The 27,331-nt window shown below is 48.1% G+C and overlaps 1 protein-coding gene across 1 annotated transcript; it reads right to left on the bottom strand.

Moving 5' to 3' along the window:
* Positions 1-578: 578 nt before the first annotated feature.
* AKIRIN2 (akirin 2) lies at positions 579-25,758 on the bottom strand. The gene is made up of 5 exons (XM_077289748.1): positions 25,333-25,758; positions 5,088-5,228; positions 4,172-4,315; positions 2,931-3,002; positions 579-1,235 (listed from the first exon to the last, which is right to left on the bottom strand). Exons 1-5 carry the CDS (start codon positions 25,505-25,507, stop codon positions 1,225-1,227), a joined length of 543 nt encoding a protein of 180 aa, XP_077145863.1. The 5' UTR covers positions 25,508-25,758; the 3' UTR covers positions 579-1,224.
* Positions 25,759-27,331: the final 1,573 nt, after the last annotated feature.

Genomic DNA, 27,331 nt, shown 5'->3' with positions numbered 1-27,331 from the left:
CGGCACAAGCGTACTTTGTCTGCCCTGTTGAGGCGCTGGGCCTCTCTGACCTTTCCCGGCACCTGCGCACTGCAGTACTTTGCTCTGCCCTCAACAGGACAGATAAAGTACACCTGCGCCGGAGCCGCAGCGTGAAGACAAGAAGAGGACGTCATCGTAAGAAGATGGGAGGCCCCGGACCACGACGCCCATCGGATTGGACCGCCCACCCAGGTGAGTATAATCTAACCTCTTTTTCTCATCTTTCAGGATACATCGGGGGCTTATCTACAGCATTACAGAATGCTGTAGATAAGCCCCTGATGCCGGTGGGCTTAGCTCACCTTCGATTTTGGGGGTGACAGGTTCCTTTTAAGTTAGCTGTCATTTGCCAGGAAAGATGTGAACCTGCATCAAAGGCACAGACAAGACATGATTTAAGTGTACGCAATATTGTGAAGGGGTTAATATTAAGAAGAAATTATTTCAGCCTATTGGTTCGGCCCTCCACAACTGTCATGGTCTCTTGTGGCCCCTCTGGAAAATTGCCCACTCCTGCTGTACCCTTTTAATATATTTGGAAGAAGGAAAAACAGACAAAACTTTTGTACATTTTATTTTTTTTTTTATTTACCAACTAAATTCCAGTACTACAAGGCAGTTAAACAATGAAAGACAGCAAAAAAATTGCATTAAACATTTGTTAAAGACTGATAGAATAAATAAAAACTACAAAACAAGTAATCAAATCTGTTTTACCTCCCCCCACAAAAGTTCTTTAAAATGCACATGCCCAGAGTCAGATCCCATAAATGTCATTAAAAAAAAAAAAAAGTCCCACTGTTTAAGCCACTGTACAGACAGCGGATGCGGTGTTTGTAGTGAACTGTAAAACCCCACTGAAAAGTGTCGAAGGGACGACTGATTTATACAACAGGTACAGGGCATGTTCTTGAACACCAGCTTTAATCCATCTTAAAACAATAACAAAAAAAAGAAGCCAGATTTCAATGATACAGCAATGAGGCCACTGGTATAGTAATACAGGTAGCATAGATCCACGTCCAGGTGGCACTGACATCAGGGAGCACTCGGAAACCAGTTGCTGCATAAGAGTGGTTGCCACTGACAGAAGCTCGGAATAAGCTGTGTTCACAGGGTAGGGAAATATGGCCTTGCTGCAATTCATAACTAGGACATCTTGCAGCAATATGGGGAGAACAGCCGGGAAAGGCAAGGAACGATTCAGGAGACATCTGCAAAGAGGAGAAGAAGATTTTACCAAAATACAAATTAGACCGTTATGTCCCCACAATCCCCTCCCAAACTCATCTTCTGAATCAGCACATTGTTACATAGGCCATGCAGTGCCTCATTTCTGCATCGGTTAAGATGTTGCTGCACATTAACCGCTCACCGAGTTCTTTCACATGTCACAATTACATGGACATGTGCGCGATACTCGTGCATCAGATTTCTGCCTGCCGCCTATGTATCAGCGTATTTCCAATGTGAAAAAGGGAGGCGCTGAAGAACTGCAGCAGCAGTGTCCCTCCGCCCATGTATCACGGTATGTCCAATGTGAAAATGATAGGCACCGAAGAACTGCAGCTGCAGTGTCCCTCCGCCCATGTATCACGGTATGTCCAATGTGAAAATGATAGGCACCGAAGAACTGCAGCAGTGTCCCTCTGCCTATGTATCAGCGTATGCCCAATGTGAAAATGAGAGGCACCAAAGAACTGCAGCAGTGTCCCTCCGCCCATGTATCAGCGTATGCCCAATGTGAAAAAGGGAAGCGCTGAAGAACTGCAGCTGCAGTGTCCCTCTGCCAGCTTCGGAGAGTGGCCATATATCGCCACATGAGTGGAGAGGATGTGATAATAGTTGTCTATGTGGTGTATCACCTATTGAGAAAGGTAAAAGGTATGCACGAGTGATGAGCGAATATACTCGTTACTCGAGATTTCCCTAGCATGCTCTGGGGGTCTCCGAGTATTTTTTAGTGCTCGGAGATTTAGTTTTTCTTGCCGCAGCTGAATGATTTACATCTGTTAGCCAGCATAAGTACATGTGGGGATTCCCTAGCAATCAGGCAACCCCCACATGTACTTATGCTGGCTAAGAGATGTAAATCATTCAGCTGTGGCAAGAAAACCTAAATCTCCAAACACTAAAAAAAAAATACTCGGAGGACCCCCGAGCGTACGAAGGGAAATCTCAAGTAACGTATACGTTCATCACTAGTAAGCACCAGTTGTGAAGCTGATTCCCTTGTGTCACCTACTTCAAAAAAACACCACATTAATACAAAATTATGCCGTTCATTCTGCTGGTTCCAACACGACCTGCACCTCTATCAGGAGACCAAAGCTGCTGACTACAAAAACACATTTCAGAAAATCTTATTTTTGTGAATATAATGAATGGCCCTCATTCACATGGCCAGAGCGATGAAGGTACACAAGACCTACTTGTAAAGAGTCCCACGTTTGGAAGATTGTCCCCATGAATAAGGGATAATTGCCTGATTGCTGGGACCCCCACTAGCCAAGAGATGCAGGCAGGGCTCTAAAGAGCCCCACGTAAATGGAGTGGAGGTCAGTCATGCGCACTGCCGTACCATTCATGAATTCTTATGTGCGTACTGATCACCAGCCAAACGCTGTCCTCAGCTTTGGTCCATCAAGAATGAATGAAGCTGCAGTGCGCCTGGTCGACCTCCGCTCCAGCCACACAAGGCTCTTCAGAGTCTCGGATCTCAATACCAGTGGAGATTCCACAAAAGAAAAGAGAAAAAAAAAAAAAAAAGCTCTACGCCATGCACAGGGGAGAACTTTCAAACTTAAGAATACCCCTTTTAGTATTCACCTCATATCCAGTAAATGTAGTGATTAAATAAACCTTTTAGATGTAGTACGATTTGAGGTTTACAGTTGTAATATACTCACAACTAGCAGGCTGCTCTCCATATCGTCGCATGATCTGGTCATGAGTGAACTTCACGAAAGCATCATATTGTTCTAAAAGAGAAGGAGAAAGTCACCACAAGGTGAGAGTAGACCCTCCCAGATGTACAGAGTGGTGGAGGTTCACAGGACCGCTCCATAGCAGCTGTGGCCAGGTACTGCTCATAAGCCCCTTTGAGTCGAATAGGTGGTAGATCTGCAGTACCTGGCCTCGGACACCATTAAGCTGATGGAGCCACTCCGCACATCCAGCTGCTGCAGACATCGGGAATAGCTGAGAGACCAGGGTGCCGAACCCCCAGAGATCAGATACTGAGGATGTATCTTAAGGATAGGCCATGAATATAGAAGTCTCTGCCCCTCCCCCCCTTAACCACTATGCGCTTAAAGGAAACGGTCACATGAGAAAACTATAGTAATCAGCAGATATGGGGTTAATCTTCAGGTTAATAACATTCTGACCCTGTACGGTGCCCGCACTTACACCCCAACTGCCAGGAGGAAATTAGCATTACTCCTCCCGGTAGCATTCAGGTTTGTCATTGGGGTGACAGTCATGGGTTCAATCACGGCTCTAGGTATCTGCGCCCCGACTGACAGCCGGCCCTGACGCGGAGCGGCACATCATACTTCCTCTTGCAACCTGGCAGAAGCATTTTGTTTTAGAATAGAAAGGATAATCTACTCACATACCCTCCAACAGCTGCCATCATGTGGATGGAAGTGGTGGAGGGACTGCACAGAGGGCTGGTGGATCAAGGTGGCATCAAACATGGCGCTCTAATAAAAAGCTAAACATCAGCCATAGAGTGGCCAAACCATACATGTCTAAATGTAACTTCTTCCCATGTAGATCAAGGGGATGAAAGCCTGTCCTGTTGGTGTCCTTACAGATACACGTGCACAGCTGGACACAAACTCCCATAACTAGGATGAACTAAGGGCCAAAAGTTACAGAAGTGCAGGAAAAGACACAAGAAGAAATTGTCCATGTGCAGCCAAGCATTGCATCCATCCACAAACAAGCAGATGAAAAGCCGCACTCACCGCCATTCTCCTGCTTACTTGTGAATCCATCCCACGGACCCCACCAAAAGAAGAATACAACCAAGGGGTCCATTACATGCAGCTCCGTCACACAGGAGTCAGCTTAGGTCGGTGCCAGCCTGGGGGACGTGCACTGCCACTTAAACATTGCTCATCGGGTACGAGGCTGCTCATACCTGCCAGTTTTGTGGTCAAAATTTCTTCGTACTCTTCACGAACTTTATCTTCTCGTTCTTTTAAAAGACGTTCACATATCATTCCAACCTGTCTCAGGGTAAACAGTGGCTGCTCCTTCCTCAGTGGTGACGCCGTGGAGGTCCCTGCAAAGAAAAGGATCATGCTTCCATTTAGTGGCAAAGCCTCCGGTGAGATTACAGAATTAGTAAAGGGGTTGTCTACAACTAGGACAACCCCTTCTTAGAACTAAACGTTCAGCCCCAATGAAATAATAAAGCTTATATTCATGCTGGCATCACTGTTTCCGCCTTCGTACAAACTGAACATGAAGAGGAAGCCGGGGCTGCAGCTCATCCTGGACTTCCTCTTCAGTTTGTCCGAAAGCGGAGATAGTGACGCCAGCGTCGATTGGGCGCCAGTGCCCAACGTGTCATTCCACCGCATCACAGCCTCGGGACCGCGAGTGCAGACACTGCTGTAACAGAGCTGGCACAGGAGGTGAATATAAGCCTTATTTTTTTTTATCCGGGCCGAACATTTAGTTTAAAGGGGTAATCCTAGTAGTGGGCAGCCCCTTTAATTCTTGAAGCCATTGTAGCTGTGTCCACAGCATAAATCTAGAAGAGCCATTGTTAGCGGTGACAGGTTAAGATTCCCCAATAATGGTTCCTATCAGAAGTGCAAAAGAAGTGTCCCCGCCACTGAGGGGCAGGATCCGAAAACTTGGGACAATGATATTACACCAGCCGGTTTATGAAAGGGGAATAAAACAACATGTGTTGTACAATTTCCCTCCAGAGACCATCAGTACCGATCACTTGCCAACGCTGCTGGTTGGCTTATAAGAGGGTGCCGAAAAGAGTCTGCACGTTTATCCGTTACCCATAACTAAAAGGCTCCGGACCATTTACTCACCGGGGATATTTTGCCCACCAGGTAAAAAGTGATGTGGCGTGCCTTCGCTGGAGCAGGGCTCTGTCTGCTGGAGGCTGCTTTCCAAGTGTCTTCTCTTCTGCATGCGCTTATACTCTTGCTTTATGTTGTAAAGGATTTGTTCTGCAATGGAAGGAGAGACAAGCGGTAAGTAACGCCAAAAGTGCTCACCAGGCTTCACGCTGGTCTCCGTATATTCATTCATACTGCTATTAAAGGGAAGCTGTCATCAGCATCACCCGAGCTAAGGACACCAATCTAAAGGGGTTATAAACTAGGACTAACTCTGCCTCGCTTCTAGAAATGCTTTTGCAGCTTTCAAGAAATCTAGTTGATATCTTAAGCAAATGAGTGTTAAATTGTAAGTGCTGCGGTAGCCCTGCCCGCTGTCTCTGATCGATCACTCTTCTTTCAGTGATCTAAATAACTTTGCGAGATCTTGCACAAGCGCCATCATTGCCTGAGCCGAGCAGCACAGTCCGGTCCTGTTGACGTTGTGAGCGCTGGACTATTAATCTGCGCATGTGCCATCAGAGGAAAACAAGGAATTTATTTGCTGCTGTTCTAGTACTAGCCAGGTTCCAACATGAGTCTCAAGGCTTCCTTGAGGAGGGATATTCAGGTTACTGCTGCTGCCAATGATCGTCGAGAATACATTATAGACAGGGTTGTGGGGTCTGTAAGACAAACATCCAACTCCTCAATTTCCCTGACTACGACTCCACAGCATTGGTAACTACTGAGCATGTACCGTATTTTTCGGACTATAAGAAGCAATTGAAGCATTTGAAGGAAAATGGGGGGTACTACAGGTCACAGGAGCCGGCTGCTGAGGCCAACTCCTGAGCCCGCGCTAAACAGAAATAAATATTAACTTCTCTCCATGCCCATGGGAGTGGAGAGCAGTGAATATTCATTTATCTTTAATAGTGGACACACTGTTAGCCACAGCCGCCGGCTTACTAAAGTAGCAGGCACCCTTCAGGAGATCAGTGAATAGATTCATTCCCTTAAGTAGCTGGCACACTTCAGAGCCCAGCCGTGGCAGGAAGTCAGCGGCTGAGGTTACTGCGCTCGCTAGTAAAGATCAATGATGCACGGCTTTCCACGCCCATGGGATTGGAGAGCAGTGAGTATTTCAGAAGCTTTGCTCGCCTTGTAAGCAGCAAAGGATGTCACAGTCATGCGCTACTTACAAGCATAAATCAGCTGCCGCCATCAGAACAGGAGGCAGCAAGGGAAGACAAGCAGAATGGTTTATTTTTTTTATGTTTTTCTTATCAGGGCCATGCAAACCAGGCTAGGGATGAGGGGGCCCTTGCATACAAGGTTAGGGGATATTAGTACATAATTGACCACATTTTTTGCTCCAAATTTATTTTTTTCTTACTTTCTCCTCTAAAACCTAGGTTCATCTTATGTCTGGTCTGGTGCGTCCTATAGTCCAAAAAATACAGTACATGAAGTGCAGCACAGATTCATCTCCACTAAAACCCAAGATCCTTAGATCAGGAACAGACATTTATAGGGCATTTTAGAACTTTCCCAAATTATTCTGAAAACATTTACAGCACATCCTGCACTGAACTACTGTACTATAGATGTTATCAGCCGGTCTATTTTATACCGACTCCACCAAAATGGACTCCAACTCTACAACCTGGCTTTTAGCCCCAATGTACACAAAAGAGAAAAAACAGACCAGGCCTATATGTACAGGGATCACCACACCAAAACCAATAATGCAAATGTAGGACACAACTTTATTTAGAAAACAACAATACAAATAGCAAACCACATATAAATCTAAAAACGGCATGTTTTTGCCATGTGTACAAACCCACAATAGGAATAGGGTATGTAGCCCGCACAGAACTCACAATATAAGCACATATACAGTGGCTATCTCAATGTGACCAATCCTGTATAGACAGCATATCCCTGTATTGTGAGCAACCAAGTTACACAAAAAATATATATATACGTACACAGAAATATGTGCATATACATGTATAAGGCTATCTGGTGCAGGGACGCTGAGGAAAAGAATGTGGCCCAGCAATAAGCAAGGAATATAGAATATAGCCACCTGTTCACTAGTAACCATATAGTTACCAGTGATGTTAAAGTCTGAGATATTCAAGTGAAGTGTGCCGCTAGGCAGAGTCCAGATGCGGGCTACACAACAACCCAACGCGTGTCGCCACCAGCCGGTGGCTTCGTCAGGGGTGCTTATTGCTGGGCCACATTTTTTTCCTCAGCGTCCCTGCACCAGATAGCCTTATACATGTATATGCACATATTTCTGTGTACGTATATATATATTTTTTGTGTAACTTGGTTGCTCACAATACAGGGATATGCTGTCTATACAGGATTGGTCACATTGGGATAGCCACTGTATATGTGCTTATATTGTGAGTTCTGTGCGGGCTACATACCCTATTGTGGGTTTGTACACATGGCAAAAACATGCCGTTTTTAGATTTATATGTGGTTTGCTATTTGTATTGTTGTTTTCTAAATAAAGTTGTGTCCTACATTTGCATTATTGGTTTTGGTGTGGTGATCCCTGTACATATAGGCCTGGTCTGTTTTTTCTCTTTTGTGTACTATGTGTCCATTTTTCAGGTCTGAGAGTGATCCCACAGTCCGTGGTGCCCCCTCACAGTTACTTTGGCTTTTAGCCCCAATGCTTCCAAGCGTATGCTAAAATCTGTTGTAGATTGCTTTGAAAACTCAAGAGTTGCACAAAAATGTTGCGACCTTTGATGGGATGAAATCTCAGCTCAAATTCATTATGAGCTGTGGCGTTTCTTATGCCAGACCAATTACTCCAGTCCCTGACTAGAGTAAGTTTTGTGACACGTCACTTCTCAGATGCTCCTCTTAATGAGAAAAAAAAAAAAAGCGGCGAGTCTGATCCTACCACACTCTCTCATCAAGACTGGCATAATATATTTTGTGTTACATCATGTTGAGCTGTTTAGAAATAAATAGGTGGACAATGCCTTGAAATAACGAGATGGCAGGAGATAAGCTGCCGCGATTGGGCAGTTATAGCGCCAGGATTTAAAATTAAAAAAATAAAATGAGAAAGGAATGAGACGAAGTGTTGAGTCCATGTTTCCAACAGATCAGCCGCACTTATGAGGTATGTACGCCCTGGCCACAGGTTCACTATGGTGCACAAAGGCTCATGAGTGACAACTGCGATGTGACCAGAGCTTGTTATCAGAAACACCAACTTCTCAAATGGGGCAGGAAGTTACTGAAGAGACATCAGTAAAAAATTGTGCAAGGAATCTATTGTAGACAGATGTGACATTGTCGGCAGCCTGTGACTAATGGAGTACATCCCTGCTGTAATAAGGCCATACAGGGGGTAAAAAAGCTCAATATGAATGGTAGGAGGTGCACACTCATCTACATTATAAAGGGAAATCCTATACAATATTACACCATCCCACCATTCTGTCCCCATACAGTATCAGGTTTTTGGCAGCACATCGTAGCATGTCAAAAGTAGATGTGCTGCCGAAAACCTGATAATTGCATTAACTGAATAATTGCAGCCAACGAATAAGAATTTTGATTATTTGTTGAGTGAATGCTGACATATTTAAAGGGAATCGGTCACCTAATTTTGGCCCTATAAACTGCAGCCACCGCCATCAGGGCCTTATCTACAGCATTACAGAATGCTGTACATAAGCCCCGATGGGTGTCGCGGTCCTGGTCCATCTTCATACGATGACGTTCTCTTCCTTGCTTCTGTTGCGGCTCCTCTGACCTTTCCTGGTTTCTTTGCACTGCAGTACTTTGCTCTGCCCTCAACAGGGCAAAGTACGCCTGCGCCGGAGCCGCGGCAGGAAGCAAAGAAGAGGACGTCATCGTATGAAGATGGGAGGAGCCCGACCTGGACCACAGTGGGACCACCCTGGGTGAGTATAATCTAACTTGTTTTTCTTATTTTTCAATATACATCGGAGGCTTATCTACAGAATGCCGTAGATAAGCCCCTGATGGCGGTGGCCACAGGTTATAGGCCCAAAATTAGGTGATCGATTACCTTTTTAAAAGGGCTGATAGTTGGGAATGATAAAAAAAAAAAAAAAAAAAAAAGAAGATTGCGATTGCCATTCATGTCTATGGGTCCGTGGAAAACATTGGACTGCACTGAGACATCAATCGGTTCCCACTGATCAGTGATTGTAGTTTGATCAGTATAAATTGAACCAGTTTTCTTGGATGGAGAACATACAGTCACACCGGCCCTTACAAAAGCTTGTTTGCTGATTATTTACTCGTGCCATTAGGACTGCAACAGTCAGCTGATCGCCAGGCCTTGAGAAAGTGCTGGGTGGTCTTTGTGGGACAGTTTTCCAAGCACATCATTATGATAAACCCATTTCATATGTGGCCATAATACAGGTCTATGCATTACCTCAGATACTATAAGAGGTTCTCCATCCTAACTTGTGAGAAAACAAACGTGTGTGAACATCAAGAGACATTTCCCCTAGAAGTAGGATGCTGACAACGACAACACAGGCGTGTAGGGACTTATTGTGCTGCCACAAAACCACTGTACCCAAGTTCACATGAGCACTGTATTTTCCGGTCTATAAGATGCACCCCCCCCCCCCCAAGATTTTAGGAGTAAGGGAAAAAAAATTTTTGTGGGAACAAAATAGAATTAGTTCTTACCGGTAATTCGGTTTCTAGGAACCTTCCACGACAGCAGTATCGGAGGATGTCTCCCCGCCCTAATAGGGGACAGAAACAAAGAGGTTAAATACCCCTCCCCTTCCTGCAACCACCAGTGTTTTTTCTGGACACAGTAGCATGTATAGTTACCATTTAAGTGCAGGAATCATAAATTTATAAAACAGATAGGGAGGGAAATTAGTGCTGTCGTGGAAGGTTCCTAGAAACCGAATTACCGGTAAGAACTAATTCTATTTTCTCCAGTCACCTTCCACGACAGCAGTATCGGAGTGATACCAACCGCTAATTTCTTTAGGGAGGGACAACCGCCTGCAGAACACGTCTGCCGAACGTTAGATCCCTGTTGAAGTTGAGCCTGTAGTGCCTGGTGAACGTGTGTATTGACGACCAGGTGGCGGCTCTGCAAATCTGCTCTGCTGATGCGCTTCCCCTTCCTGCCCAGGAGGTTGAGACTGAGCGGGTAGAATGGGCCTTCAATGAAGCTGGAGGTGAGAGCTTCTGAGAGGAGTATGCCAAGCTAATGGCCTGCTTAATCCAATTAGCGATTGTGCTTTTGGCTGCCTTCTTGCCCTTATTACGCCCCGACCACAGGATGAACATGTTTTGGTCCAATCTCCAATCTTCCGTTTGTTGGAGGTAGAACAGGACTACCCTGCGGACATCCAGGGTGTGAAAGGCTTCCTCTTTAGGATTAGAGGGATTGGGGCAGAAAGAAGGTAATATGATGTCCTGATCTCTGTGAAAGCTTGAAGCTACCTTAGGTGTAAAGGACGGGTCTAATTTGAGAATTATACTATCCGTATTTACAGTCAGGAATGGTTCCTGAATTGATAAGGCCTGTAATTCCCCTATACGCCTGGCAGTAGTGATAGCTACCAGAAAGACCGTTTTGAGGGTTAAGATTTTTAAGCTAGATGTTGAAAGGGGTTCAAAGGGTTCCCCGGTCAGACCTTTTAGCACCAGGTTTAAGTCCCAAGGAGGGGTATGGATCTGGAGTCTTGGACGGATTCTGGTTGCCGATGATATGAAACGTTTCACCCATCGATGACATGCTAGATCCTGGTCAAAGAAAGCACCAAGAGCTGACACCTGAACCTTTAGGGTACTAGGTGACAGACCCAGCTCCAAGCCCTTTTGTAGGAATTGAAGAATCTGTGCAATATTTGGGTTAAAGGGATCCGGTCTGTTCGGGGCACACCAGGACGAAAATCTCTTCCATATCTTGCCATAAATGGCGTTTGTTATTGGTTTCCTACTTTTTTGTAGGGTCTCGATTACCTCCTGCGAGAGTCCTCTAGCTCTCAGGATCTCGGCTTCAGTAACCAGGCTGTCAACTTTAGTTTGTGTAAGTCTGGATGGATCAGGGGACCCTGTTGAAGAAGGTCGAGTCTCTGTGGAAACGGGCCTTCTAGACACATGCTTGTTAGAGCGCTGAACCAGCTCCTTCCTGGCCATAATGGGGCCACCAAAATCGTTGTGACCTGATCCGTCCGGATCTTCTGCAACGTCCTGGGTAGCAATGGTATTGGTGGAAAAGCGTATGCCAGGGTAAACTCCCAGGGGTGGGAGAACGCGTCCAGTCCTAGTGTCCCGCTTGAGGGGGTCAGGGAGAAGAAGGTGTCTGATTTCTTGTTCTGAATGCTGGCAAAAAGGTCCACATCGGGAGTTCCCCACCTCTGGACCAGGGCTAGGAATACCTCCTGGTTTAGAGACCATTCCCCTGGATGGAAGTCTCTCCGGCTGAGATAGTCCGCCTGGGAATTGTCCAATCCCCTTATATGAACTGCCGAGATTGACATCAGGTGGTTTTCTGCCCAGGAAAAAATCCTTCCAGCAGTCAGCTTCAGGTTCGAGTGTCCTGTGCCCCCTTGGTGTCGGAGATATGCCACGGTGGTCATATTGTCGGACATCACCCGGACATGGTAGCCCTGGATGATGGCAGATGCGGCTTTTAGCGCCTCTTCCACCGCTTTCAATTCCCTTAGATTTGAGGAACTGCGTCTCACATCTGGGGCCCACAACCCCTGGAAGTGGAAGCCTTCTATCACGGCACCCCAACCTCTCTGACTTGCGTCTGTTGTGAGGACTCTGAGGGGAAGCTGATCCCAGCTGACTCCCCGGTGTAGATTCTGGGGGTTCAGCCACCATAACAGAGGATCTCACATGCGAGGGAAGGGGAATCTTCCTGGTTAAGGCCATCTGATGTCCTCTTGAGTATGCCAGGATGTGTGACTGAAGTATTCTCGTATGGGCTTGCGCCCAGGAGACTGCTTGAATGCAGGATGTCAAAGAACCCAGGACTGACATAGAGTCTCTTAGAGTCGGGGCTCTTTGATCTCTGAACCTGGAGATCCTGCGAACAAGATCGGTCTGACGGTCCCCGGGTAGAAAAGACATTCTCTTCTCTGAATCCAGAAGGATTCCTAGGAATTTCTTCCGTGGCGAAGGTTGGAGGTCTGACTTCTCCAGGTTCGGGATCCACCCGAGAGATTCCAGAATGTCGAGGACTCTTGTCACATCCTGATTGAGACGTGAAGCGGATGGAGCGATGATAAGAAAATCGTCCAGGTATGGTATGACACAGATCCCCTGTTGACGGATAAAGATTACCGCTTCTGTCATGATTTTGGAGAAGACTCGTGGAGCCGACGAGACTCCGAACGGGAGGACGTTGAATTGGTAATGGCTGACCCGTTTGTTTTGGGAGATCGCGAACCTGAGGAATCTTCTGTGGTCTGGGTGTATTGGCACATGATAATATGCGTCCCTCAGGTCCAGCGTTGCCATCACCCAGTTCTGACCGATCAGCGGGATTGCTGATCTGATTGATTCCATTTTGAATCTTCGGTATTTTATTACTTGATTCAGAGGTTTCAGGTTGATAATGATGCGATGTTTCCCTGAGGGTTTTTTCACCACGAAGAGGTGGGAATAGTGACCTTCTCCTATTTCCCGATGTGGTACATGGGAGATCACCTTCTCTCGAAGCAGGTCTAGGATATCCGGCATCAAAATTTCCCGAAGTCCTGGGGATTGTAGGGAAGTGATAGACAGACGATGGGGAGGAGGACTCTCGAACTCCAATCTTAATCCCTCCCGAATGGTACGTAGGACCCACTGGTTTGTGGTAATCACCTGCCACTGGGAGAGGAATCCCGAGAGTCGACCCCCGACCGGAGGGCAGTCATTGTTTTTCAGAGGCCTGGGTCGGTTGGGGGACCAGGATGTTTCTGGCCTTTCCTCCCTTGGGGTAACTCCATCGTCCTGATTTACCCTTACCCCTGTAATTCTGCTGGGGGGTTTGGTCACGGGGGGGACGAAAAAACCGCTTCTTAGGGTTCTTTTGTTCCGGAAGGACCTTCTTTTTATCCGAAGCTTTGTCCAAGATCTCGTCCAGGACCGGCCCAAATACATAATGACCCTGGAAAGGTATACCACAAAGTTTAGACTTTGAGGTAATATCACCTCCCCAGGATTTAAGCCACAAAGCTCTTCTAGCGGAATTAGTGAGAACCGCTGATTTAGCGGCAACCCGTACTGATTCTGCGGAGGCGTCCGCGAGGAATCCAGTTGCTCTTTGGAGCAGAGGAAGAGAATTAAGAATCTTCTCTCTGGGTGTACCCTGTACCAGGTGATTTTCCAATGTACGCAGCCAGAGGAACAGGGATCTGGCTACACAGGTTGATGCCACGTTGGACCTCAGTAGGTTAGTTGAAGTCTCCCAGGATTTTCTTAATAAACTTTCAGTTTTGCGATCCATGGGATCTTTTAGCTGGGAGGAATCTTCAAAGGGCAGAGCCGTTTTTTTGGTTACCCTTGAAACCTGGACATCAACCTTGGGCATTTCGAAAAGAGAACAGTCTCCCTCCAATGGAAAACGTTTTTTGAGTTCAGATGGGACGTTTAACCCTTTCTCTGGAAGGCCCCACTCATGGAGGATGAGGCTTTCTATATTCTCGTGTATGGGGAATCCCTTTACAGTTTTGGGCTTTAACCCCCTGAACATGTCATCCTGTACAGAATGGACCTCCACCTCCTCCTCCACCCCCATGGTGCCCCTCACCATAGACACTAATTCCTCCAAATCCTCGGAGGAAAAGAGGTATTTTTTGTTGTCAGATTTGGGAGCAGAGGTAGAGGCAGAACTCTCATTCTCCCAATGGTCCCCCGAGTCAGAAGTATGCACTTCTCCTGAGTCAGAGTCAGAGACTACAGGGGCTATTTTCCTTTTCTTAGCAGGAGGAGGCTGTGGTGTCGGGGGTTGGGAGAAGGTCGCCATGGAAGATTGAACTCCCTGCCTGATGAGAGTCCTGATGCTGTCCATCAGAGAGGGCTGTTCAGCACGCAGAACCTCGTCTGTGCATGGCTGGCAGAGCTTCTTTTTATGTGTGGGGGGAAGCTTGGACGCACATGCAACACACTTGCGACTGGGCACCTTCTTAGAGGCAGAAACTTTGTCTCCCTAAAAGAGAGAGAAAGACGGACTAAGTCAAATGAATTCTAGAAAAAATGGACAGCAAGGGACATCATCCCACTACTTACGGCAGGGGGGTGAGCGCTGGGCTCTGCAGAAGCAGAGTGAAGGGTTTTGTCGCCATCCATATCAGAGATCTGACTATAGGGAGTATAGACAGGAGGTCTTACCTGGAGGCTTCCTTAGCCAGGAATAAATAGGTTGTTACCAAGGCTCCCAGCGAGATTAGTGGTGCTCCTCCCCCTCGTGGTGTCCGTTTGATGGGGGGGGGGGGGGGGGGGGGGTCAGGAATGCCCCGTCCATGCCGCCGCTGCAAGTCCTGGGTCAGGACGCTGTACGGCGCGCGCGGGAGCTGCGGTGCAAGGAGCCGGCGAAAAAAACGGAAGTTCGGCAGAACATCACTTCCGGTGCGCGCGCGCGCGCGCGCCAGCTCCAACAGCAGCGTGGAGGGAGGAGGAAGCCGGGGAGCTTGAGAAGGACCCCGGAGCACCGCACCGCCCTGCTTTGCCTCCCGAAAGAGGCGCGGGTAGGGGTCCCAAGTCACGTGAAGGGACACGGAGATGGGAGCAGTCTGGATGGAGGAGGAGAGCGGAGCCCCCGACCTCGACTGCCCGGCTAAAGGTAACAGTGCTCCCGATCGCCGGCCACGGCAGCACTATCAGAGGACCTCTTCATGCCCCATAGGGGACAGGAAAAACACTGGTGGTTGCAGGAAGGGGAGGGGTATTTAACCTCTTTGTTCCTGTCCCCTATTAGGGCGGGGAGACATCCTCCGATACTGCTGTCGTGGAAGGTGACTGGAGAAAAAGTGAGTCTTATGGTCTGAAAAACAGTATTTGGCGAGTTGTTTTCAAGCACAAAAGGAGGAAAAAAAACAAAAAAACAACAGTGCAGCGTCTTACAGCTCCATCAAAGTGTACAGGATTTATAGAAATCTCATGCCCACTGATTTTTTTTTTTTTTTAAACACTCTTTACAGGCCTGAAACCTCCCACGTCAATTTCCCTCATGGTAAATGTGTGTTTAGTTTGCAGATTCTCCCACAGACGCATTATATGCAGATTTTCCTCACAAGCGCATTAATTGCATTTCCAGAGAAAAAGCAGCAAAGGCGCAGACTATCCGCACGTGGCCATCAGTGAGGGTTCATCCTACGAGGAGTATTTGAGGCGTTTATGCTGCAGATTTTCAGGACCTATTAGGTAGATTACATTACTGCTCTCTTAGGTTTTTATCATGTTTTTCTCTTTTTGATGCCCCACGTTTTAAATAAACGCTGCTTCGCTTCTGTTACTTTCTGGTATTTGGCTGTGACAAATCTACTGATAGTCATCACAGACTACACGCGTTTATTCCTTGCGGATTTTCCACATCTGATGCAATTCTGAGAGGAAAATCCACACACAACAAACCCACAAGAGGAACTGAAATGGAGCAAATAAACACGCACCGCAGATCAGTGTACACCGAGAAAATAAGATAAAAGCACAGCGAGCCTGAGGTTTCTATAAATCTCATCCACTTTACTGTAAAATGCTGCGGTTTCATGCAGTAAAAATACCCACCAAAAACTCATGACAAGTTATTTGGGTTGTCCACTCCTCACACAACCCCTTCTCAACCACCAAGGCTCCCCCCAGTAAAACAATAAGCACTCCCCTCTGGTTGTAGCAATGTCGACCGTGGCTCTCCCAGGGATTGCATGACATTATGCCACATGATCCCTGAGGCCAACCTGCACTTCTCTCCCCTCCTTCAGACAAACCAGACATGGAGGCAGGGAGAGCTGCGGCTTCTCTCACCTACCCCGGATGTCAATCACGCCTGTAGGAGAGGAGTGAGGGGCAGATCGGTTGCTGGGATTGCGTGACATAATGTAATTAAATAGAGCCAGTGCCGGCACCGAAGGGGAGTATAGGAGGTATTCTTTTTGGAGGGGAAACAGTGATTGAGTAGGAGTTGTTATAGTGAACAACCCCTTTAAAGAGCGAGAATAGTCTGCAGCAAGGATATGCGCACAAGTGAGTTATTTGGAGGAGAGAGGGAGAATATAATTATACATACATACACTCGCCCCCCCATTTATTAAAGGACTGAAAGACACTGCAAAAACAATGAGAGCCGACATGCTGCCAATCTCAAACTACTTCAAATTTGCCAACATAACTAATCAGCGTGTGCAGGAGGCTTCAGAGGCCGCACTCACTTTGCTGGGACAGTAACACGATGCTTGAACACAGCCTCTTACTTTGTGACCTACAGAACTGTGAAAGTGGGCGATAACCCAGTAACAGATTCTCTATATTTTTCCTGACTGATTTTTTAAAATGAAATCTGTCTGCGGGTTTTACTATGTAATCTACGAGCAGCATGATATAGGGGCAGAGACCCTGATTCCAGTGATGTGTCACTTAGGCTGGCGTCACACTAGCAGTATTTGGTCAGTATTTTACATCAGTATTTGTAAGCCAAAACCAGGAGTGGGTGATAAATGCAGAAGTGGTGCATATGTTTCTATTATACTTTTCCTCTATTTGTTCCACTCCTGGTTTTGGCTTACAAATACTGATGTAAAATACTGACCAAATACGGCTAGTGTGATAGCAGCCTTAAGGTACCTTCACACTAAGCGACTTTGCAACGATAGCGATCCGTGACGTTGCAGCGTCCTGGATAGCGATCTCGTTGTGTTTGACACGCAGCAGCGATCTGGATCCCGCTGTGATATCGCTGGTCGTTGCTGAAAGTTCAGAACTTTATTTGGTCGTCAGATCGGCGTGTATCGTTGTGTTTGACAGCAAAAGCAACGATGCCAGCAATGTTTTACAATGGTAACCAGGGTAAATATCGGGTTACTAAGCGCAGAGCCGCGCTTAGTAACCCGATGTTTACCCTGGTTACCATTGTAAATGTAAAAAAACAAACAAACAGTACATACTCACCTTCTGATGTCTGTCACACGTCCCTCGCCGTCCGCTTCCCACACTGACTGAGTGCCGGCCGTAAAGTAAAAGCAGAGCACAGCGGTGACATCACCACTGTGCTGTGCCTTACGGCCGGCACTCACAGTCAGTGCAGGAAGCAGACGCCGGAGGACGTTACGGACACCAGAATGTAAGTATATACTGTTTGTTTTTTTTACATGTACACTGGTAACCAGGGTAAACATCGGGTCACTAAGCGCGGCCCTGCGCTTAGTAACCCGATGTTTACCCTGGTTACCCGGGGACCGGCATCGTTGGTCGCTGGAGAGCTGTCCGTGTGACAGCTCTCCAGCGACCACACAGCAACGCTGCAGCGATCGGCATCGTTGTCGATATCGCTGCAGCGTCGCTTAATGTGAAGGTACCTTTACTGGGCTGTGTTTGGAATACAGTGTTTGATCAGCAGGAGATTATCACTACAAGACTGGGTTGTGCATCTCCTAGTCAACTGCTCTGTGTAACCCAGCCCCCACCACTGATTGGCAGCTTTCTGCTTATGCACAGCGTACATAATCAGTGATGTTGGCGGTTATAAAGAGCTCTGCAGTGGAAAAACCTGGATTGTTTCAAAACGGCAGCACGCAGCCCAGTAAGTGGCCCACTGCTGGAATCAGGGTCTCTGCACCTACATGATGCTGCCCTCAAATATGGAAACAAAACCTGCTGACAGATTCCCTTTAATAATGAAGCAGAAAAGTCCAAAACAGTTGGCAACCCAAAAAATTAACCCCTTCATGACCCAGCCTATTTTGGCCTTAATGACCTTGCCGTTTTTTGAAATTCTGACCAGTGTCCCTTTATGAGGTAATAACTCAGGAACGCTTCAACGGATCCTAGCGATTCTGAGATTGTTTTTTCGTGACATATTGGGCTTCATGATAGTGGTAAATTTAGGTCGATAATTTTTTAGTTTATTTGTGAAAAAAACGGAAATTTGGTGAAAATTTTGAAAATTTCGCAATTTTCACATTTTGAATTGTTATTCTGTTAAACCACAGAGTTATGTGACACAAAATAGTTAATAAATAACATTTCCCACATGTCTACTTTACATCAGCACAATTTTGGAAACAAATGTTTTTTTTGCTAGGAAGTTATAAGGGTTAAAATTTGACCAGTGATTTCTCATTTTTACAACAAAATTTACAAAACCATTTTTTTTAGGGACCACCTCACATTTGAAGTCAGTTTGAGTGTTCTATATGGCTGAAAATACCCCAAAGTGACACCATTCTAAAAATTGCACCCCTCAAGGTGCTCAAAACCACATTCAAGAAGTTTATTAACCGTTCAGGTGTTTCACAGCAGCAGAAGCAACATGGAGGGGAAAAATTAACATTTAACTTTTTAGTCACAAAAATGATCTTTTAGCGAATTTTTTTTTATTTTCCCAAGGGTAAAAGGAGAAACTGGACCACGAACGTTGTTGTCCAATTTGTCCTGAGTACGCTGATACCTCATATGTGGGGGTAAACCACTGTTTGGGCGCACGGCAGGGCTCGGAAGGGAAGGAGCGCCATTTGACTTTTTCAATGAAAAATTGGCTCCAATCTTTAGCGGACACCATGTCGCGTTTGGAGAGCCCCCGTGTGCCTAAACATTGGAGCCCCCCACAAGTGACCCCATTTTGGAAACTAGACCCCCCAAGGAACTTATCTAGAAGCATAGTGAGCACTTTAAACCCCCAGGTGCTTCACAAATTGATCCGTAAAAATGAAAAAGTACTTTTTTTTCACACACAATTTCTTTTAGCCTCAATTTTTTCATTTTCACATGGGCAACAGGATAAAATGGATCCTAAAATTTGTTGGACAATTTCTCCTGAGTACACCGATACCTTACATGTGGGGGTAAACCACTGTTTGGGCACATGGTAAGGCTCGGAAGGGACGGAGCGCCATTTGACTTTTTGAATGAAAAATTATCTCCATCGCTAGCGGACACCATGTCACGTTTGGAGAGCCCCTGTGTGCCTAAACATTGGAGCTCCCCCACAAGTGACCCCATTTTGGAAACTAGACCCCCCAAGGAACTTATCTAGAAGCATAGTGAGCACTTATAACCCCCAGGTGCTTCACAGAAGTTTATAACGCAGAGCCGTGAAAATAAAAAATAATTTTTCTTTCCTCAAAAATGATTTTTAGCCCAGAATTTTTTATTTTCCCAAGGGTAATAGGAGAAATTGGACCCCAAATGTTGTTGTCCAGTTTGTCCTGAGTACGATGATACCCCATATGTGGGGGTAAACCACTGTTTGGGCGCACGGCAGGGCTCGGAAGGGAAGGCACGCCATTTGGCTTTTTGAATGGAAAATTAGCTCCAATCATTAGCGGACACCATGTCGCGTTTGGAGAGCCCCTGTGTGCCTAAACATTGGAGCTCCCGCACAAGTGACCCCATTTTGGAAACTAGACCTCCCAAGGAACTTATCTAGATGTGTGGTGAGCACTTTGAACCCCCAAGTGCTTCACAGAAGTTTATAACGCAGAGCCGTGAAAATAATAAATGTGTTTCCTTTCCTCAAAAATATTTTTTTAGCCCAGAATTTTTTATTTTTGCAAGGGTAACAGGAGAAATTTGACCCCAAAGTTGTTGTCCAGTTTCTCCTGAGTACGCTGATACCCCATATGTGGGGGTAAACCACTGTTTGGGCACACGTCAGGGCTCGGAAGGGAAGTAGTGACATTTGAAATGCAGACTTTGATGGAACGGTCTGCGGGCGTCACATTGCATTTGCAGAGCCCCTGATGGTCCTAAACAGTAGAAACACCCCACAAGTGACCCCATTTTGGAAACTAGACCCCCCAAGGAACTTATCTAGATGTGTGGTGAGCACTTTCAACCCCCAAGTGCTTCACAGAAGTTTATAACGCAGAGCCGTGAAAATAAAAAATAATTGTTCTTTCCTCAAAAATTATGTTTTAGCAAGTAATTTTTTATTTTTGCAAGGGTAACAGGAGAAATTGGACCCCAACAGTTGTTGCCCAGTTTGTCCTGAGTACGCTGGTACCCCATATGTGGGGGTAAACCACTGTTTGGGCGCACGTCGGGGCTTGGAAGGGAGGGAGCACCATTTGACTTTTTGAACGCAAGATTGGCTGGAATCAATGGTGGCGCCATGTTGCGTTTGGAGACCCCTGATGTGCCTAAACAGTGGAAACCCCTCAATTCTAACTTCAACACTAACCCCAACACACCCCTAATCCTAATCCCAACTGTAGCTATAACCCTAATCACAACCCTAACCCCAACACACCCCTAACCACAACCCTAACCCCAACACACCCGTAACCCTAATTCCAACCCTAACCCTAATCCCAACCCTAACCCTAACCCCAACCCTAACCACAACTGTAACCCCAACACACCCCTAACCCTATCCGTAACCCTAACCACAAGCCTAATCTTTACCCTATTTCCAACCCTAGCCCTAATTCCAACCCTAACTCTTATTCCAACCCTAACCCTAAGGCTATGTGCCCACGTTGCGGATTCGTGTGAGATTTTTCCACACGATTTTTGAAAAATCTGCAGGTAAAAGGCACTGCGTTTTACCTGCGGATTTACAGCGGATTTCCAGTGTTTTTTTGTGCGGATTTCACCTGCGGATTCCTATTGAGGAACAGGTGGAAAACGCTGCGGAATCCGCACAAAGAATTGACATGCTGCGGAAAATACAACGCAGCGTTTCTGCACGGAATTTTCCGCACCATGGGCACAGCGGATTTGGTTTTCCATAGGTGTACATGGTACTGTAAACCTGATGGAAAACTGCTACGAATTCGCAGCGGCCAATCCGCTGCGGATCCGCGGCCAAATCCGCACTGTTTATTTTATTATAGTCCCTACCTATGGGGGTGATAAAGGGGGGGGGGGGGGGGGGGTTAATTTATAATTTTTTTATTTTGATCGCTGTGAGAACCTATCACAGCGATCAAAATGTACTTTTAACGAATCTGCCGACTGGCAGATTCGGCGGGCGCACTGAGCATGCGCCCGCCATTTTGGAAGATGGCGGCGCCCAGCGAGGAGGCGGACGGACACCGGGAGCCTCGGTGAGTATAAAGGGGGGGAGATCGGGGCCCGGGGGGGGGGGGGCGTCGGAGCACAGGGGGGTGGCATAGCAGCACGGGGGGAGCGGGCAGGAGCACGGGGCAGCGGAGCACAGGACCGAGGGGAGCGGAGCACAGATCGGTCGCTTGGGGGGGCGATCGGTGGGGTGGGGGGTCACATTAGTGCTTCCAGCCATGGCCGATGATATTGCAGCATCGGCCATGGCTGGATTGTAATATTTCACCAGTTTTTCAGGTGAAATATTACAAATCGCTCTGATTGGCTGTTGAAAGTGAAACTGCCAATCAGAGCGATCGTAGCCACGGGGGGGTGAAGCCCCCCCCCCCCCTGGGCTGAAGCACCACTCCCCGTCTCTGCAGATCGGGTGAAATCGGAGTTAACCCCTTCACCCGATCTGCAGGGACGCGATCATTCCATGACGCCACATAGGCGTCATGGGTCGGAATGGCACGGGTTTTCATGACGCCTACGTGGCGTCATGGGTCGGGAAGGGGTTAAGCACCAGCAGCAAATCACTATGAACAGAGGCCCCGATTCATTATGCCCGGCATTTTGCGCCAGTCTTGATGAAATTGGGATCTTACTCGAGTACACGGTTCATTATAACATAAGACCATGGCCCCAATACAGTAAGAATGGCATTCTGCACACCAGTCTTGGTGATTGGGACTGCTGGCGTAAAGTGACCTAACCCACAAGGGGGGCATGCCCACCGGTGCGACCGCCAGGTCTGTTACACCAGTGGTGTGAAATCTGAATGATCAGGCGGGTGGCTTTAACCTGCACCACATTCACTGCCCATTTTGGCAGAGCGTAAAAATACATAAAGTTGCAGCACTTTGGCACAGCTTCGAGTTGTGCCAAAATCTGAGACAAGAATAGATGGAAAATAAGTGGGTGGGAAGGTGCAAGGAAGCCCTCGGCCACCCCATGGTGCAGCACCCTGTACTAGGCCTGACCAGGCACTTTATGCAGATGGACTCCGTCCCTGTAAAGGTCACTGAAAGCCACAACACCTAGGGCCATTGTCCCCCACCGATGAGCAGTGAGGAAGCCATGAGGCAACACGGCCCCATGTGACGGCTACTGCATTCTTCTAGGGCTGAGCATCATCACTCCGTGCAGTGACACATTGTAATGCAGATCAGTCACCTCTAATCAGCACTTACTGGAGAGCGGCCATAATCACTGGTTAGTACTGGTTCTCCCAGTACAGAGTGCGGCTCCTGGGAACATCAGCAGGATGATCTGCACTCACAGCCACAATGCAGGGCACAGACCAAGTATCTGCACATCCTGAGTGGGGGCGTCACCATCATTCTGCACATTGTATTCCTGGACTTACGTCTCCTTATAATGGAAGCCTATAGGGAACCTTACACGTGAGGCGGCAAGTCGGAGGACCGCTGCCAGCCCTGTCCTCTCTGCTGCCGCCCTGCAGGAGCACTGCCAGATGTGCAGGATCACTGGAGGCTTCAAGGGTAGTCAGGTTTTTTTTAAGGCCAATTTGGGCTCCGGGGAATTTTCCAGTTCTGAGACCTGTAACTTAAAATATGAAAATCCAGTATATCTCCTAATCTTCAGACCTGGGAATAATTATAATAATTTATGGGGTTGGCCAGACCAGGGACATTTATTTTTTTGTATGAACAACGTGTCTTTGGGGATAAAAATCATTCTTGCATTGGGTTTCATGACAAAGGTCGCACTGCTTGGCTTTTACGGGAACTTTGTTTCCTGCCACATCCAATTTTGATGTGGTCACAAATCAGCTTAGAGGGGTCAAAACGGAGATAAAAGAATCAAACTCTCTCCCCTGGACCCACAGAATGAGCTCTCTAGAATACGTACCTTTCTCACTATGGAAACAACAAAACCCCTCACTGTGGCCCTGATCCACTCCCGCCTGGACTACTGTAACGCCCTAGTAATTGGCCTCCCCCTTAGGCTACGTTCACATTTGCGTTGTTGGGCGCAGCGTCGACGGATACCGACACATGCGTCATGCGCCCCTATCTTTAACATGGGGGACGCATGGACATGCGCCGGTATGCGTTTTACGACGCATGCGTCATATTGACGCACAAGACAGGGCGCAGGGGACGCTACTTGTAGCGTTTTCCCTGAGCCGAAACTCCTGATCTTTACTATCTTATGACAACGCATGCGTCGCAAAACGCTGCGTTGTGTACATGCGTTGTTGGTTGCGTCGCCAACGCTGCGCCCAACAACGCAAATGTGAACGTAGCCTTACTCGACTTTCCCCTCTCCAGTCGATCCTTAATGCAGCAGCCATGATTGTTACTCGGACGTGTCCCCTCTTCGCCAGTCGTTACACTGGCTGCCCATTCATTATAGAATCCAATTCAAAGTACTTGTTCTCAACCACAAAGCTCTCCACAGTGCGGCACCCCCTTACATCTCCTCCCTCATTTATATTTATCAGCCTAGCCGACCGCTGCACTCTGCAAATGACTTTCGACTAACCTCTGCACTGATCCGTACCTCCTACTCCCGACTCCAAGACTTCTCCCGCACTGCGCCAATCCTCTGGAATGCTCTACCCCAAGATATTAGAACCATCCACAACTTACATAGCTTCAGGGGCTCGCTCAAAACATTTGTTTAGGGCGCCCTATCGTGTGTGCGTGTGTACATGGCACCCAACACCACACATACCGGCTGGTGACAACCTCATGCAGCCTTTATCTATCCCAATTCCCTCAAGATGGCTGGTCCATCATTGTAAATAAGCCCCTGTACTGTGTCTTCCCCCCACCTCTTTGTAGATTGGGAGCTCTTATGCGCAGGGTCGTCATTTTTCCTTTAATTATTGTATTATCTTTAGCATTATTACTTATGACTTGTGCATGAAGTGTTAAACTGAAGCGCTGCGGAATATGTTGGCGCTATATAAAGATTACTATTATTCCCGGTTAACCCATTCTGCAGCCAGCGATAGACTGGGCAACATGGAGGCTATAGAAGGGAAATGGTGCAAAATATTTAATTAAGCCCAAAATACATAAATAAAAAATTGTTCACAAAAATTGAACAACGACTAATATAGTTGTAATAGCTGTGGTGCCCCAATGCTGGGGGTCCTGTGCCCGACACAAGTCACCAAGACTGCAAGTGAAGCGCCAGGCCCTGGAATGGAGCCGTAGCCAGCAGACCGGGCCACCTGGGCTACTGCAGCAATATTAATAGCCTCTCATTTGCTGCCAACTGAGCTCACTTCTCCTGGAAACCTGTATAATAACCCTCGCTGCCCCTACAGATACGTCCTACCACCTGACGCCAGGAGATTACCTGGCAGACTAAGCCGCTATGGAGGCACTACACGCCCTGGCTGCGCAGGCCCACAGGACTGCCATGGCGGGCTAGGGGTCCTCCCACCAGGAGCCAGTACACAGGTACAAGACGTAATGAGGGGCTCTGTGGGGCAGGTAGGAGCCCCACCAGTGCCATCCACGGAATCTGGGGGCACCGCCTCATTAAAGGGTCCATTCACCTTTCCCAAGATGTTCCCCACCCTAACAAGCAGACGGCTGACAACTATAGATGGGGTTGTGCCACCTGCAGCTCCCAGCGAGCCCCAGATTAATGGAGGGCGGCCACAGACGGTCTGCTGTGGAGACTATGGACTAGATGGCTCTCTCAGCTGGCACCACAGGCCCCCATACGGCAGCCATGATCTCAGCCCTGCTCAGGTGAGGAGGACAAGTCCCAGCTGTTAGAGGGTCCGCCCATAATAAAGATGGCGGCGCCAGTGTCACTACTAGGGAATCCCTGCCCCCTGTGCCCCCCATCAGTAACAGCAGCGTTGTCATAGGGCCCGGGGACCAGGAAGGAGCCCCCCTCATGCAGCCACAGCCCGTGTGACCATCCTCAGGCCACTGGTGGCTACTGGGAACAAAGCTTCCCCGGCAGTGATGGCCGCCTCCCCTCCCCTCCCCCCTACCTGTGGTGAGCCGGGACGACACCTCTCCGAACGGTGACGGCTCCATCCGGAGGTATTTCTGTGGGGAGGCGGCGGACGGGGACAGGGGGGCGCATCGCCGCCGCTTGGGGGAGGCCGCCGGGCTGAGAAGCGGGTCGAAGTCGATAGTCCTTTTAAGGGTGGCTCCGCAGGCCATGTCCGGGGTGGTCGGGCAGTCTATGAGCCGGACTGGGGGGCCTCACACCGCGGCTCCGCTCCCTGCTGTCCCCGGCCTCGGTCCTGCCGCCGCCGCCCTGGCCGATTCTTCGCTCTCCGGCTTCCGCGGAGTGTGCCGGCCAGTTATCAGCTTCGCCCACAGCGGGGACTTGCCGGGCGGAGGAGGATGGCTGAGGATGGTGCCCGCTCACAACGACGCCGTGCGTTACCAGGCTCGGGCTCCTTCCTTCTGCTCTCAATATGGCGTTAATAACAACGCCACTGATTCATTCTCGCACCGACAAGCACTAGTGCTGCCCGGAGGCTTCTGGGAAAGCGAGTTTCCTCCAGGGGACTTTCTATCCTACAGGGCTGCGAAGGAACTACAAGACCCGACATGCAACGCTTCGAGGAAGTCGCTTCCGTGTTTGAATTTAAATCCCAGTAGTTGTTGTGAAACTTGTCATTGGCAGCCGCGGCACGTCCAGCTGGGGGTGGGCGACTGCGGGCCAAGGCGCGGGCCATATAGCCATAATATGTGCACCGAGGGGCGATCTCCGCTCCTAAGGATGCTGGGAGACTTTGGCTTGAGCCCGTGTTGCAGGGCCACCAGGACATTGCCGCAAACCCTTTGTCCCGTCGCCTCTGCAGCCATTTATTGCTGTGATCCCTGCCCAGAGTTTACAGGATCTTTCTCTGGAGCTTCAGTGGTTTGGAATAAAGAGGAGGATATCCGCCATTGTTCCTCTAGTGTAGGCTGCGCTTATAGTCTCTGTGCGGCGTAATAAGTCGCCTATTGCATGGTCATTGGGGCAAGAATGCGGAATTTCTTTGTTGTATTTTTTATCTTTTAGGGTATGTGCCCACGGGCAGTAAACGCTATGGGTTGGACATGGTACATCTGCAGTGTCCAACCCGCAGCAGCCAGATGTTACAGCATAGTGGATGGGATTTCAAGAAATTCAATGCGTGCACAGACGCCTGTGGAGACAGACATGCGGTGCGTCTCTCCAGACTGCAGCATGTCAATTTTTCTTGTGGAGATGCCAACCTCCGCAAGATAACTATCATCCGTACAATGTATTAGGGTACCGTCACACAGTGCTATTTTCATCGCTACGACGGTACGATTCGTGACGTTCTAGCGATATCGTTACGATATCGCAGTGTCTGACACACAGCAGCGATCACGGACCCTGCTGAGAATCGTACGTCGTAGCAGATCGTTTGGAACTTTCTTTCGTCGCTTGATCACCCGCTGACATCGCTGGATCGTTGTGTGTGACACCGATCCAGCGATGTGTTTGCTTGTAACCAGGGTAAACATCGGGTAACTAAGCGCAGGGCCGCGCTTAGTAACCCGATGTTTACCCTGGTTACCAGCGTAAACGTAAAAAAACCAAACAGTACATACTCACATTCCAGTGTCTGTCCTCCGGCGTCTCAGCTTCTCTGCACTGTGTGAGCGCCTGCCAGCCGGAAAGCGAGCACAGCGGTGACGTCTGACATCACCGCTCTGCTTTCCGGCTATGGCTCTTACACAGTGCAGAGAAGCAGAGACGCCGGGGGACAGACACCGGAATGTGAGTATGTACTGTTTGTTTTTTTTAAGTTTACGCTGGTAACCAGGGTAAACATCGGGTTACTAAGCGCGGCCCTGCGCTTAGTAATCCGATGTTTACCCTGGTTACCCGGGGACTTCGGCATCGCTCCAGCGCCGTGATTGCAACGTGTGACCGCAGTCTACGACGCTGGAGCAATAATCATACGACGCTGCGACGTCACGGATCGTGCCGTCGTAGCGATGAAAATGGTACTGTGTGAC

The sequence above is a fragment of the Ranitomeya variabilis genome, chromosome 2, assembly GCF_051348905.1.
Source record: "Ranitomeya variabilis isolate aRanVar5 chromosome 2, aRanVar5.hap1, whole genome shotgun sequence".
Lineage (NCBI taxonomy): Eukaryota > Metazoa > Chordata > Amphibia > Anura > Dendrobatidae > Ranitomeya > Ranitomeya variabilis.
This window is presented reverse-complemented; position numbering and strand designations above follow the sequence as displayed.

Bases quoted from the DNA above. Each gene is read 5' to 3' on its own strand.
- AKIRIN2 (XM_077289748.1), bottom strand. From the start codon at position 25,507: ATGGCCTGCGGAGCCACCCTTAAAAGGACTATCGACTTCGACCCGCTT. The intron at 5,229-25,332 runs GTAGGGGGGAGG...CTTCCATTGCAG, and splicing joins GTCGTCCCGGCTCACCACAG to AACAAATCCTTTACAACATA. The intron at 3,003-4,171 runs GTATGAGCAGCC...CTTCTCTTTTAG, and splicing joins TTTGACCACAAAACTGGCAG to AACAATATGATGCTTTCGTG.